The sequence below is a fragment of the Leuciscus leuciscus genome (genome assembly GCF_965113295.1).
Source record: "Leuciscus leuciscus genome assembly, chromosome: 1".
In the NCBI taxonomy this organism is placed as follows: Eukaryota; Metazoa; Chordata; class Actinopteri; order Cypriniformes; family Leuciscidae; genus Leuciscus; species Leuciscus leuciscus.
In genome coordinates this window covers 66,076,368-66,092,045 of record NC_138725.1, presented here as the reverse complement: position 1 = coordinate 66,092,045, position 15,678 = coordinate 66,076,368, and the positions used below count along the sequence as shown (strand labels likewise).

Genomic DNA, 15,678 nt, shown 5'->3' with positions numbered 1-15,678 from the left:
ATGCAGATGCTGATGTTGCTCCTCCTGTGCTGAACATCCTCCGTCCATCCAGAGAAGATCTGATCAGCTCCAGTAAAGTCACTCTGGTGTGTCTGATCAATCACATGTCTGTGGCTTTTGCTGATGTGCGCTGGCTTGTGAACGGGAACTCTGTTACTACAGGCGTCTTCACCGGCTCTGCTGAACAGCAGCCTGATCACAAATTCAAGATGAGCAGTTATTTAACCATTGAGAGCTCAGAGTGGGACAAAGACCAAGATCTGACATGTGAAGCGTCTGTTGCCTCAAAAATCACCAGCACAAGCATCAAGAAATCTGAATGCAGCGACTAAACTCAGAGGATCTGATGTGTTGTTTGAGGGATTATGATAGCGAGTGATAATATCTTCTGACGTAGTGGAATAGAAATCATGAATATATATTAAAAATAGTTCAAGAATAGTTCTTAGTAGCCTGAACTGTGTCATTTTCTGCAGACAATATTCTGGCTTTAATGATGTAAGATGATTTACAACCTGTTTAATAAACCGCATGTTGAACAAACAGTTTTGTTCTTGATTTTTTGTAGGGAAATTAAGCATTTAACCATTCAAAATGTATTAACTACTTCTTTACTAAGTCAGTTTTCACTTCTATGATCAATGGAAGAATGGGAAATAAAAGTAGTATCATTGTGTAAATACTCAAATAAACCATGTCTTCAGTTTTAAAACATATGAAATCTCAGATCTTCAGTGGAAAGAGCAAATTAAACGAGTGTTACTGCTAGTAAATATCATTTGTTCAGAGCACAGCAGAGATGAATGTCGTCTGAATATGGAGACGATCACATGACTGATAATGAAGAGTGACTCAATGACAAATGAAAAATGACTATTATTTGATACAGTAAAGTTACGATCTAAACTATGAGAAACAAAATGCTCCTGATGGCCTGACATTCATGTGATCCGACATCATGTGAATCTGGATTGTAAAGTTCATGCTGAAGTGTGTCTTCTAGCAGATGCAGTGAGCTGTGGAGATTTTCTTCAGGACAGGAAGTTGATTCTGACACACAGGAAACACCTGCTGTTATAATCAGCTCTATGCAAATCAGCAGTTTCTCTGTCTCTTTTTATCTGTTCATTCAACCAGACAAGAGCATTAACAGCAAATGATCAGGGGATCTTCATCTGTACATGAACAATAATGAAGGAGCAATAAAATGAATTCAAAATACTGGCAAGAAGAAAAACAAAATGAACTGAAAAATAAATAATAGTTAGTTAGTTATATAATAGTTAGTGAAATTTGTGACATTGTTTTTGGCTCTCACTGTTTTTATCACTGACTTATTTTAAGATATTCCAGCACAAGTTGCTTTCAGTTAAAACAGCTCAAACATGCATTTTAATCATGCATTAATAGAGTATCTGATCTACTCAAGTATTTTACTTGCACTGATTGTAACACCTAAGAGACATGCCAGTGAAAAACAAGAAACTGTTGATTTGTGAGGAGGGAAATCACATGATTATTTTCTAAAATCAATAAAACTCAACACCTCAATATCGCAATAAATCAAGGTCGACAAAACAGCCTCTTAAACGTCTACAAACACTCAAGTCTCAGTTCTCAAAAAGGACATAAGTAAACCAATATCCTTCAAAAAGGTTTCTTCAAAATAACAGTTAGATAAAATAATGATGAGTAAAATTAAATAGTCAAAGCCCACTTGCACTAGATGTTCTGGTTTCGGCTGCAGTCACAACTGCTCATCTCATACATGAAACCCCTGAGATTCAGAAACGACCTGATAATGCACAGTGAAAGTATAAAGTATAAAGTAGCCTTGTTGACAAGTTTGGGTGAGTAAGGGCAAAACACACAGGATAAAGTACCTTAAATGTCCAGTAGATGGCGATACTGCTTCTTTTGTAGCAGAAATAAACTGATGCAGAATGATGCCCATGCAAAATGTAAACAAGTAATTGCATTACATCACAAATGTATTGGAGTAAAGACTATACTTATGCAAAATGTAGTCAAGTATAGAGTAAAAGTTGCTAATATCTTTGATACTCAGTAAAACTACAAAGTAGCCAAAAAAGATACTTATACTGTACCTGACATATTTTTTTTCTATTTGGGCAAAATGGTTTAAACCCCAAATAATATATTTAAAAGCAGTCATCTGTGATAAAAACAGGCTTTATGATGCCATCTACTGTTTATTATAGAGGATTGTAATAGATGAGAAGCTCGTTCCAGGAACGGAAAGTCTTGGCCAATAACATGCTCAGGAAAAAGGGGGTTGCACATATTGAACTCAGAGACAACAATTATAAAATGGTACATCATGAATCCATTTTCCAAACCGTGTTTTTGTCTTATCCTGAATCACTACGGTCCACCTATAATAAGTGTTTATATTCGGACTATTTTAGACTGGTTCGGGTCGTACCGCTGTGGAGTATCCCAGTACCTGCATGACTCCTCATAGACATAAACAGAGAGAAGTCGCTCCGGCTACAATGTTCTTCCACAAGACGTGTGCAGTTCTGTTTATTAACCACTAGAGCGACAAAAGTTACTGACTGCAGCTTTACGTTCAGTTACTAATTACATTTACTTAAAGTCCTTCTGTGGTGGAAATCAAGCTTTTAATGTTGTTTATACAGTATGTCTATGTGGTGTTTTTAATGTGCTTAAAGACAAACCATGTGCAAATTCATAAGTCGACATCATTACTGAGTATTTTCTCCTTAAAACTGCAGTGAATCAAAGACAGTCTCAAAAACACGGTTTGAAATCGCTGGTGTTTCTGACGTCACAAACTACCTTGTAACCAATCAGGTCAACGTGTGATCGTCAACGAGTGGATCTCTGAGCTGGTGCGAGTGAGTGGAGGCAGGGCTAATTTGCATATTGCATATAAATATGTCATATTAGTGCATCAAAGGTGAGTTTTAAGGGATAAAATGATTGACTACAGGGGGACTTTAAATACTTTACACCACTGATCCTAGGATGCATTCACAACATTTCAAGACTCCAACCAATACAATTTCTTTCTTCTGTGGAACACATGGGATTTGAGAGCTTACAGTGGAGGGAAAAATCCAAGCGTTTAATGTTTTGACCACTTTGGATCATGTTGACAATATTCTTTCATTGTGTGGAAAAGAGCCGCTCAGAGACTCTTCAAACTAACTATCCCACAGAGCACAGGAAGTCACACGAGAGTCGTCAAAAGACCACCAGTTCTACATTTTGCCACGGTTGTTCCTCAAATGAATGTTTGCCCAAACATGTGGGACGTGGGACTGAGTCGAGCTACTGTAACACAGCAGCACTGCGATGACTGGAAATCACAAACACATCTTCACGTCACATTTATCAGATGTTAACTGTGACCTGTGATATAATATTAGCCCCCAGTTCTCTGCATCCACATCTCTCATGTATCAGAGCGGTTTGGAAACAGCCAGGCGAGCACATCCTGAAGGCCCTGTCCCGAGCGCCCACTGATCTCTAGTGTTGTGATTGACTGAGGCGCAGTTCTAATGATGTCATCAATCCTGAACAGCGACTTCAGCTCCACAAGAGACATGGAGCACGGAAGATCCCTGAGGAAAGAAATGTATTAATGGAGAGAGGAGCGATAGGCTTAGCATGACTTACTGGATTTATTGAATTAAATCAACAAGGGAGAGAGCAGCCGTTTCCATCCACCTATTTTGGGAAATCTCATTAAAAAAAACACTGGATAGAAACTATAAGATGCGCATAATTCTTAAAATGTGCATAAAAAAACGTATACGCTCAATTTAAGTTTTTATTTGATAAGAAGACATGCACATAAACTACAACGGAAACACATTTACTGAATAAATGTGACTTTGCCTCATCAGAGGATGTGATTGGATAACTGGACTAATCAACAGACCAATCGCATCACAGCATCTCAAATGTTGGTTTGATCGTTCTGAAATGCCTGAGCCGAAGTCGGTCATGAATGATTTGCTTTAATTCCTTCCCAGAAGCTTCTCACACGATTGCGTTCCCAAACATCACGCATCTGAACGCAAGATAACACGACCGTGTTTATAGAGTCTCGCTCAGAATAAAGAGTCACAGTGGCTTCGCCAATTTCAGCAACTTCCATTTATTAGAGATATTTTGCGCCAAATTCCCAGGAAATAACAATTTTGCTCTTTTGAACACATGGGATGGAAACGCTGCTTTATTCGCAAATGTTTTATGCGACATTCCAATTTTGCGCATAACTTAAAGTCGCAACTTTAACTATAGTGTCAAGCAGCCTAAATATGTTTTAAATGTATTAAATTGCAACTCAGATAATTACAAATGAGTAATTACAAGTATGTTTAAATACATGACATACATGATTCATAGAAATTGCATTAAAAATATATATTTTAGTCTGCTATGCATGTCAGTACATTCAGCAGGACACTTTAACTATGTTTCAGAGACAATAGAAGAAAGTATATAAGGATGCACTACTGTGTGTCAAAAACACTCTTAAATTCAATAATTGGATTTAATATATGCATTTTAACTAAAATACATTTTCATTTAATTGCAATTCACATTTAAGTGTGAGAAAACATTAGATTCTGTTCACAATGTAATCTACAAGTATATTATTTATTTAATAAGAACTCCTAAAAGTACAGCATGCTTCTTTTTCACAAGGGTTTGCATATTTATCATTATGTTATTATCATCTTGGAAATAAAAATAATATTTTAATCCAGTTTTGCGTTAAATGTCTTAAAGGGGTGGAGCTGGAAACCTGGAAACAACCGGATGGTTTAGTTTAATGGCGTCCTGGATTGTGATGAAGGATTATATGTTTGTTCGGAGCATTTTGTTTTGTAAACGAGGCAGGGTGTAATGGAGAGTTCACAAAGAAACTTTTGTTGAAAGATGAAGCAGCAGCTGTGTTGAATCTGACCGTAAGTAAACGATTTCATAATGCTTTGTCTGTAAATTACGTTTTTTTCTGTTTGTTTTTTTCCATATGTGAAGTAACTGAGAATATTAAAGCAGTTTCTGGATGAAATGATTGGCTGAACTCCAGTGATCGTCACTCTCTCAGAGTTTCTCTTCCTCATATATGAGTCTCTCAGTCTCTCTTATTCTCTTCATCTCTCCACTAAACTCAAACTGCTTCACAGGGAAGATGCTGATCATTTTCTACTTCACTCTCCTCACTCTTCTGTCATGTAAGTTATTTCACTACAAACATGTTGTTCTCTCAGGGGTGTCAAAGTTGAGGCAATTAATTGTATTGATTATAATTTTTCAGGTGTCAGATCTGTGAAAGTGGTCACACAGAAACCCTCTGTGCTGACAGAACAAAAAGGCAAATCTGTGACTATGGATTGTAACGTTGAAAAGGATTATACTGTTGTCAGCTGGTATAAACAGAGTCCAAATGCAGTTCCTCAGTTTGTGTTGAGTTTCCATCATTCATACAGCTCTCCTAACCAATATGGTGATGGTTTTACATCCAGCCGCTTCACATCTAGAGCTCAGTCAAAGATTGACTATAGTCTGATCATCAGTAATGTGGATGTTGGTGATTCTGCAGTGTATTACTGTGGCACATGGGACGGCTCTGCTAGTGAGTTCGTATCACAGTGATTCACACCATGACAAAAACCTCCTCACATTCACTTCTGCTTTTACACACATCTCACTTGTTCTTGAATTCAATATACAATTTGGCCGGTTTTTACAGTTTACATTACATTATATTTATATCAATTAAATCAAGTGTAACTCCTAGAGTCACCTAGAGACATGTTGGAATTTTTTTATTTATTTTTTATTTCATATTCGTTTATTTAACAGTGAGGAAAATTGAATGTAAAATTTGAACATTGCAATTAATATTTTGATGGATGTATACATACATTTACTTTGGATATCTGTTTTCTATATTATATATTAAGAAATGATACAGTATTATATCTGAAAAAAAGGAAAGATGTGCACTAGTGACAGATGAAGTATCTAGTGTACAGTGACTGTGCTTTCCTAACACACTTTTTCATATCATTTAATTTCATTCATGAGAAGCTTATTATTATAGATCTTTAAAAAGCCTAATAAACCACATTCCAATATCAGTGACTCATTTAAAAATATATATTAACATGTATTAGAAATATATTAACTATTATTTACACCACTGATTAACACTTTATTCCAAAGGAAAAAAAACTGATTCATTTTTAAATGGTTGTATTACAGTTTCTCTCAGTCAAACTGTTCATGAAGCTCTGTATTTTATTACTATCATCAAAACTACAGGTGTGTTCTTTGTTGATTTCATAACATATTCAACTATAGACACACAAATATACTAATGAAAATGCATTTTATGATAAAGTTCTTAAATGAGGAGTTTTGATTTATGTTTTTTCTGGTTCAAAGTTGGTTCAACTTGCGAACCTTCTCAGAACCTGTTTGTTTTTCCACTGACTAGAGAGCCCAGCGAACGACGTCGTTACGTCACTGTGTACGTTGCCATACGTCTTAGCTTTCCCAGAAACGCTTGCGCCAACTTCAAGCGTAACAATTACAATGGCGGACTACATCGTCTTTCTGCAAATGATTCTCCTGGCTTTGCGATCCTATAATGGGGTCAGAAGAAGACGTTTAGAACACATTTGTGCTGCTCGTCTGGATTACTATAGACGGAGGTTACATTCGAGAAGAAGTTCGACAATAACCCCGCCCCCAGCCCCCAGCCCCCGACGTAAGCATGACGTGGTAAAAGAACGGTTCTAGTCTAGCAAAGAGTTGGTGCCGCATTGGAACCAATTTTCCTGGCCGAGAACCGGTTCTTTGGCTGTCGAAACACAAAGAACTGGTTCGCGAGTAGGCACCAGCACTGCCTTGGTGGAAAAGGGGTACATGAGAAGCACACCTGTAGTTAGTCAGATGTGGGCGGGTCTATTGTATTATGTGGGCGTGTCTATTGTACAAGGTGGGCGGGTCTTTCTGTGGCTCCTCCCTCTCAGAGATCTTGACTGTCTTAAAGTTTCTCTCTCTGATCATCTCAGCATTATTCTACAGCACTGCTCATCTTTACACGTCACACGGACCAAATCACAAGATGATCACGATATTCTGTGCTTTCTTTACTCTTCTGACCTGTAAGTTTTCCTCATTTCTGATGTCAGATTTAAAGTGTTTTGACACACAATCTCATATAAAGGATGTGTTTATTCTGCAGGTGTCAGTGGAGTGACTGTAGTGACTCAGAGTCCATTAATCACAGTCAATAAAGGAGAAACAGCTAAACTGGACTGTAATCTGGGGACAGTAACTAGTGATTCTGCTAGATGGTACAAACAGACTCCAGGAGGAGTTCCTCAGTTTGTGTTAGTGTTTCGTCATGGCTGGAGCTCAGTTAAATATGGATCTGGTTTCTCTGCCCCTAAATTCACATCAACCCATTCATCTAAATCAGATTATAGTCTGATCATCAATAACGTGGATGTTGGTGATTCTGCAGTGTATTACTGTAAGACATGGGACAACTCTGTTAGTGGGTTCGTATCACAGTGATTCACACCATGACAAAAACCTCCTCACTGCTCACATTCACTTCTGCTTCTAGACAACAGATGATAAGAGCACTACTTCACTTCTCTGATTCATGATGATGAACCTAATTTAATAAATAAAACTTTAATATTCTGTTCTGCAAGTAATTTAGATGTTTATCAACATATAAGTGAAGTTATTAACGTAATTTCGGGAGGAGTACGCTCATCTAATCTTCTATTTAATACCAAGGTATAAAAACCAGCCTCTTACCATTTCTCATGGTTAGTTCTTTCGGCATCCCTCCTCCTCTCCTTCTCCTCCTTTTGTACCATATTTTGCCTGTGTGATGCAGTATAGGTCTTAATGAGTCTTTATAAATATATTTATAGACCAGTAATACTTACTTATAAAAAAGTATAAATGGGTCTATGATTCATTATACACATAGACTTCACAGAAAGTGTTACCAATATTTGTATCAAAAGCTCCAAATACAAAAAATAACACATATAACAGGATAGTGTTAAATGTTGTGTATTCCAGGTCTTCTGAAGCTACAGCAGTTTCTCATCTCTGGTCCTCAGGTGTAAAGACACACTTTCTTGAAGTGACCATAGCATGTTCCCTTCACTAACAGACTTACAGTATGTGATGGATTCAGTTGTTCACTTTCGTTTGAAACGCCTGACAAACAGCATCTCCTTCCCAAAGTGAATTCACTCAGTGTTCACTTCAGATTACTCTCATCTTTGGCTGCAAATAATCATGCAATCTCATCTACAAATGAACAATAATAACAAAGCAATTAATGAATGATGAAACACAAACACTTTATCCCGTGTCTTAAAGCTAGAAATTCCTCATGCTAAAAAACTGCATAAAAACTGCTTCTTACGAACTTGTTTCTTGACATCACGACACTAAATCACTTGAAGAGCTTTAATGAAGAGAGTTGTGTTTGACTTTGAATTTAGCGCAGAACACAGCATTGTTTTGGATGTTCAACAAGTTCCATCGCAACATGTCATAAAATACTTTCTTTTTTCTTTTCTTTGTATCTTTAGTTCCAGTGTTAAAAATGACATTGTGAATGCTGAGCGAATCAGGACTATGTATTGTTTTTTTTCCCGGTCCAAACGGAGTCAGTCCCACTACACACTGTCCAAGGAAACATCTACACACAGTCTCTTGACTCTGAACTCTCCTCCTCCTGAGAGAGAATTTGATCCACGTGTCTACGCACTATTTTGCCAGCTGTGAGCATGACCGGGTACGAGAGAGGACCGTCACCTTGGCAATGAACCCAGGAATCCACTTGGGTCCATAACTAAAGTTCCTTGTCAAAACAGCATCACCAGCTTAAACTCCTAACTTGCCATTTGTTGTCATGATACTGCTTTTGTTGACTTTGTTTGTCTCGTACCTTCTGTTGCAAATCTGGATGCAATGGATCAAGAGTGGAACGCAGTTTACGTCCCAACAGCATCTCTGCAGGACTTATTCCTGTGGTGTGATCCTGTCACTGAACTGTACACGTGCCACAAATACACAGCCGTCAAATACAGCAAATATGAAGACTAAAACAGCAACATAAATGTGTTTGTGTTTGAATCTGAAACATTTCTCCATGAAATAAATGTGTAAAGGACACAGTCAGCCGAGGTTGAGTGAGTGTTTCACTTCTGTTTGTGTCTCTTCACAGACTGAGGAGGTTTTTGTACGACTGAACATATGAAATGTGTCACTGTGGTATTCGGACAAGGAACAAAACTCATTGTGACTGGTAAGTGATCTTTACACTGTATTTTCAATATTTTAAATAGTTTCACATTATTAAATATAGTCTAAACTTCAATATAGAAATATAAACTCATTATTGTAGTTAATTTAGTTAAATGTGTGAATTCAGTCAGAGACAGTTTTATCAAGCACCTCCAGTGAACAGTCCTGAAATACACTGACAAGACTTTCACTGCAGCTTTAACTTTCATCTGTGTTTTTATCTGGTTGTATTTTATATTCAATTAATAATAATAATAATTATTATTATTATAGAACAGACTTTTTCATGTTGTGATTTAAGGACAAGCATTTTCTTTGTGTTTAATTTGATGCATTTTTTAAAATCATCATTGAACTAATTATGTACAGTATCTGTGAAACAACACATGAGAAGTTGACCTGCAGTGTGACGTGCTGTATTACATCCAAAACTGTGTTGCTTAATGTTTTTTTAATAATTATTATACATGAAGCTTTTATGAATTAGTGTATTACTCAATTTGTGCCTTAAGTCACGCTGTAGGACAGTTGAAAATGAGCTGAAAGGCACGAAGATGATTCAAATGGTAGAAAATATAGTGTCAGCATCTAAAATATACACTGTGTGACAAATATATTCACATTACAACCTAAAATCTTGATGTAGAAAATAACAATCCAACAAACTACCGACATACATGCACTATTTGACTTTTATGTTGCAAGTCAATAAAGACATTGAGATGCATGCTTTAAACATATATAATTGTGATATTATTTATTTATTTAATGATGTTAGAAAAGATGAATTGTTGACATGGTGATGTGTGGAATTTTCGAAGTTTAAATGTAGTCAGAGTTCAATATGTCAGATGTGTGTCTGAGATGCAGATGTTTGTTCATGTTAATGGTGATTTGTGTTGATGCTGATGCAGATGTTTGTCCATGTTAATGGTGATTTGTGTTGATGCTGATGCAGATGTTTGTCCATGTTAATGGTGATTTGTGTTGATGCTGGTGCAGATGTTTGTCCATGTTAATGGTGATTTGTGTTGATGCTGATGCAGATGTTTGTCCATGTTAATGGTGATTTGTGTTGATGCAGATGCAGATGTTTGTCCATGTTAATGGTGATTTGTGTTGATGCTGATGCAGATGCTGATGTTGCTCCTCCTGTGCTGAACATCCTCCGTCCATCCAGAGAAGATCTGATCAGCTCCAGTAAAGTCACTCTGGTGTGTCTGATCAATCACATGTCTGTGGCTTTTGCTGATGTGCGCTGGCTTGTGAACGGGAACTCTGTTACTACAGGCGTCTTCACCGGCTCTGCTGAACAGCAGCCGGATCAGAAATTCAAGATGAGCAGTTATTTAACCATTGAGAGCTCAGAGTGGGACAAAGACCAAGATCTGACATGTGAAGCGTCTGTTGCCTCAAAAATCACCAGCACAAGCATCAAGAAATCTGAATGCAGCGACTAAACAGAGGATCTGATGTGTTGTTTGAGTGATTATGATAGCGAGTGATAATATCTTCTGACGTAGTGGAATAGAAATCATGAATATATATTAAAAATAGTTCAAGAATGTAACTTAGTAGTCTGAACTGTGTCATTTTCTGCAGACAATATTCTGGCTTTAATTTGATGTAAGATGATTTACAACCTGTTTAATAAACCGCATGTTGAACAAACAGTTTTCTTCTTGATTTTGTAGAGAAATGAAATAGTAACTATTCAAAATGTATGAACTACTTCCTTACTAAGTCAGTTTTCACTTCTGCGATCAATGGAAGAATGAATAATAAAAGTAGTATCATTGTGTAAATACTCAAATAAACCATGTCTTCAGTTTTAAAATATATGAAACCTCAGATCTTCAGTGGAAAGAGCAAATTAAACGAGTGTTACTGCTAGTAAATATCATTTGTTCAGAGCACAGCAGAGATGAATGTCGTCTGAATATGGAGACGATCACATGACTGATAATGAAGAGTGACTCAATGACAAATGAAAAATGACTATTATTTGATACAGTAAAGTTACGATCTAAACTATGAGAAACAAAATGCTCCTGATGGCCTGACATTCATGTGATCCGACATCATGTGAATCTGGATTGTAAAGTTCATGCTGAAGTGTGTCTTCTAGCAGATGCAGTGAGCTGTGGAGATTTTCTTCAGGACAGGAAGTTGATTCTGACACACAGGAAACACCTGCTGTTATAATCAGCTCTATGCAAATCAGCAGTTTCTCTGTCTCTTTTTATCTGTTCATTCAACCAGACAAGAGCATTAACAGCAAATGATCAGGGGATCTTCATCTGTACATGAACAATAATGAAGGAGCAATAAAATGAAATCAAAATACTGGCAAGAAGAAAAACAAAATGAACTTTAAAATAAATAATAGTTAGTTGTATAATAGTTAGTGAAATTTGTGACATTGTCTTTGTCTCTCGCTGTTTCTAACACTGATTTATAATTATGTATTTATGATTTATGACGGGTTTTACATTTTTCAGATCAGAGACTTTTTTCTGATACATCAAACTTTTTCATTTGTTACTTGCGTTATTTTAATGAATGTGAAACTCTTTTGAAAATCAAGTTTCCTCTCACCAAAAAAAAAAGTACAATCCAGTATGTTTGAAGACTTACAATTTTAAAAAAAGTATTTCAACCTAGTATGTTAATACATAAGTTTAGGTAAATATATTGTATGTTTCGTGATGATGTGTATGATGATGAATGATGATGTCACTGAGAGGCTCCTCCCTCTTCAGTCTCTTATAGCTCGTCTCTGATCGCTCTTCTCTGTTCAATCTCACTGTCATGATAGAATAAACAGGAAGCAATCGCAGATACTCAAAGTGATATTTATTATCCAAAGTACACACAACAGACAGAACAGGAAGGCGGCGATTCAGACTCAGGCAGGGACTTGATGGTCTGTGGTGCGCTGGTGCGGTGATAGTGGTGAATCCCAATCCCGGTGCTGGAGTGCGGTGAACCCAAGGATGATGAACACAACGGCAGGAAGACAAGGCAAGGCGAACACAGACACGGCAACTCCACGGGGAAACAGACACGGCAAGTCACAGGACATCAACAAACAATCCGACACTGGAACAGAGAATGGTGTGAGTATATATAGGAACGGAAATGAATCGCAGCTGTGAACAGTGATTGATGATGATGATGATCAGCTGGAGCGCTGACGGACACGTGAGCGGGACAACGCCCACTCACACATAAACAACAATGACACGAGACAAGAAGAAAACAATGCATTCAACAACCGTGACAGTACCCCCTCCTCTAGGAACGCCTCACGGCGTTCCCAGACTCCCTTACCTGTCGATTGTAATCATCGATAAGAGAGTGATCCAGGATGTCACGAGCCGGAACCCAACTTCTCTCCTCCGGACCGTAACCCTCCCAGTCCACCAGGTACTGGAATCCGCGTCCCCTCCGCCTAGAGTCCAGGATGCGACGTACCGAATAGGTTGGTTCCCCGTCTACGAGACGCGGCGGTGGGGGAACCGGGGCCGGCGGATTAATACGGGAAAAAAAAACGGGTTTGATTTTGGACACATGGAATACCGGATGAATTCTCCTGTACACTGGAGGGAGTTTGAGGCGGACTGCCACCGGACTTACAATTTTGGTGACAGAAAACGGGCCAATGAATTTAGGAGCCAATTTATTGGATACGGAGCGGAGCGGAATGTTCTTAGTAGAAAGCCACACTTTGGAACCGACGACGTATACGGGAGGCCTAGACCGGTGGCGATCGGCTTTGGCCTTGGTGCGCGCCCGCACACGGAGGAGAGTCTCACGGGCTCTTGTCCATGTGTGGTGACACCTCTGGACGAAGGCGTGAGCAGAGGGGACCGCGACTTCGGATTCCAGACTGGGAAAAACTGGTGGCTGGTATCCTATACTACACTCAAAAGGAGATAGGCCCGTAGCAGACACTGGCAACGAATTGTGGGCGTACTCCACCATAGGCAGTTGTTGACTCCAGGAGGAAGGATTCCTGGCAGCCGTACATCGCAAAGTTCTCTCCAGGTCTTGGTTGGCTCTCTCAGTTTGGCCATTGCTCTGGGGGTGAAACCCAGAAGACAGACTGACCGTCGCCCCCAGCAACCTACAAAACTCTCGCCAAAATTTGGACACAAATTGGGGACCCCTGTCGGAAACCACGTCTGTCGGGAGGCCATGTAACCGAAAGACGTGATTAACGACTACAACCGCTGTCTCCTTGGCTGAAGGTAATTTGGGCAAGGGAACAAAGTGGGCTGCCTTCGAGAATCGGTCCACCACGGTTAAAACTACCGTGTTACCCTGGGAGGGTGGGAGGGCGGTAACAAAATCTAGTGCAATATGGGACCAGGGTCTCGAAGGCACCGACAGCGGTTGGAGTAACCCATCTGGGGGTCGATTGGACGACTTGCCAATAGCACAAACTGAGCAAGCCAAAACAAAATCGTGAACATCGCGAGCCATAAGCGGCCACCAGAATCGTTGTTTGACCAAATAAAGTGTGCGACTAACTCCTGGATGACAGGCTAGACTAGAACAATGACCCCACCGAATAACGTCTGGACGTAGTTCCTCCGGCACAAATAAGCGGTTCGATGGGCACCGGATCGGAGGCGTTACCCCTTCTAGAGCCTTCTTGACTCTCGCTTCGACCTCCCAAGTGAGCGTAGAGATAATTAGGGTCTCAGGAAAAATACGCTCGGGAGTAGGTGCGTGTTCGGATCTATCAAAAATACGCGATAAAGAATCGGGTTTGACGTTTTTGGAACCCGGGCGATACGAGAGGGTAAAATCAAAACGGCCGAAAAAAAGTGCCCACCGAGCCTGCCTGGAGTTCAACCTCTTGGCGGATCTAATGTACTCCAGATTCTTATGATCCGTCCAGACGATAAAGGGTACCCCGGACCCCTCTAACCAATGACGCCATTCTTCCAAGGCTAGCTTGACCGCCAACAACTCCCTGTTGCCAATGTCGTAATTTTGTTCAGCAGGTGATAAACGATGAGATAAAAACGCGCATGGATGCATCTTGTTGTCTGAAGGTGAGCGTTGAGAAAGAACTGCGCCTACCCCCACCTCTGACGCGTCGACCTCCACCACAAACTGACGTGAGGAATCAGGGGCGATTAAGATGGGAGCCGAAACAAAGCGGCTCTTGAGGTTGGAAAAAGCAGTCTCGGCTGCTTCCGACCACCTGAACGCAGTTCTGGGGGAGGTCAAGGCAGTCAGAGGTGCGGCTAGTTGGCTAAAGTTGCGAATAAAACGCCGGTAGAAATTGGCGAACCCCAGAAACCTCTGTAGGGCCTTACGGGAATCTGGGTTTGGCCACTCTACCACAGCCTTAACTTTGTCAGGATCCATACGCATACCCTCAGCCGACACGATGTGTCCTAAGAAAGGAACCGACTGTGCATGAAAAGTGCATTTCTCCGCCTTGACAAAAAGCCCATTCTCTAGCAACCTTTGGAGTACCCGTCGGACGTGCTGCACGTGTTCCTGGAGAGACGAGGAAAAGATCAGAATGTCATCCAGGTAAACATAAATAAACTGATCGATCATGTCTCGCAGCACGTCATTGACGAGCGCTTGGAAGACTGCGGGACTGTTGGACAAACCGAAAGGCATGACCAAGTATTCAAAGTGCCCCCTAGGGGTGTTGAAGGCAGTCTTCCATTCATCCCCCTTCCTGATACGGACCAAATGATAAGCATTACGTAAGTCCAGTTTTGTGAAGATGGATGCTCCCTGCAATCTCTCGAAGGCTGAAGACATCAACGGCAAAGGATAAGTATTCTTTACCGTGATGTTGTTCAGCCCCCGGTAATCAATACAAGGTCGCAGCGATCCATCCTTCTTCCCCACAAAGAAGAACCCCGCCCCCGCTGGAGATGAGGAAGGTTGGATGAACCCGGATGCTAGAGAATCAGAAATATATTTCTCCATAGCCTCCCTCTCCGGAACCGAGAGTGAATAAATCTTGCCTTTAGGCGGAGACTTACCTGACAATAAATCTATAGCACAGTCGTAGGGACGGTGCGGAGGAAGAGAAGCAGCCCTTGACTTACTGAACACTTCCCTCAGGTCACTGTACTCCACGGGCACGTTTGATAAATCCACTGCTTCCTCCTGCAACACAGGAACAGAGACAACAGAACAGGCAGACACAAGACAAGACTTATGACACTCAGCGCTCCAGGCTGATATGGATCTTTGTTTCCAGTCAATGCGGGGGTTGTGTTGGTTGAGCCAGGGGTGACCCAGGACAATGGGTGTGTGATGTGAGTCCGTGATGAAAAA

The 15,678-nt window shown here is 40.0% G+C and overlaps 2 protein-coding genes across 3 annotated transcripts in view; both read left to right on the top strand.

Annotated features, from left to right (window-relative positions):
- The window catches only part of LOC309481219 (immunoglobulin lambda-1 light chain-like), a 30,586-nt gene extending 30,043 nt beyond the window's left edge, over positions 1-543 (top strand). For both annotated transcript variants that reach the window (XM_082146059.1, XM_082146058.1), the window contains exon 4: positions 7-543. In XM_082146059.1, the coding sequence (XP_082002185.1) occupies positions 7-332 (326 nt within the window). In that variant the 3' untranslated portion in view covers positions 333-543. The remainder of the gene's footprint in view (positions 1-6) is intronic.
- Positions 544-5,113: 4,570 nt separating this feature from the next.
- On the top strand, positions 5,114-11,028 carry LOC309481238 (immunoglobulin lambda-1 light chain-like). Its single transcript, XM_082146066.1, has 4 exons — positions 5,114-5,237; positions 5,321-5,650; positions 9,329-9,358; positions 10,492-11,028. The coding sequence occupies exons 1-4, from the start codon at positions 5,129-5,131 to the stop codon at positions 10,815-10,817; spliced, it is 795 nt and encodes a 264-aa protein (XP_082002192.1). The 5' UTR covers positions 5,114-5,128; the 3' UTR covers positions 10,818-11,028.
- Positions 11,029-15,678: the final 4,650 nt, after the last annotated feature.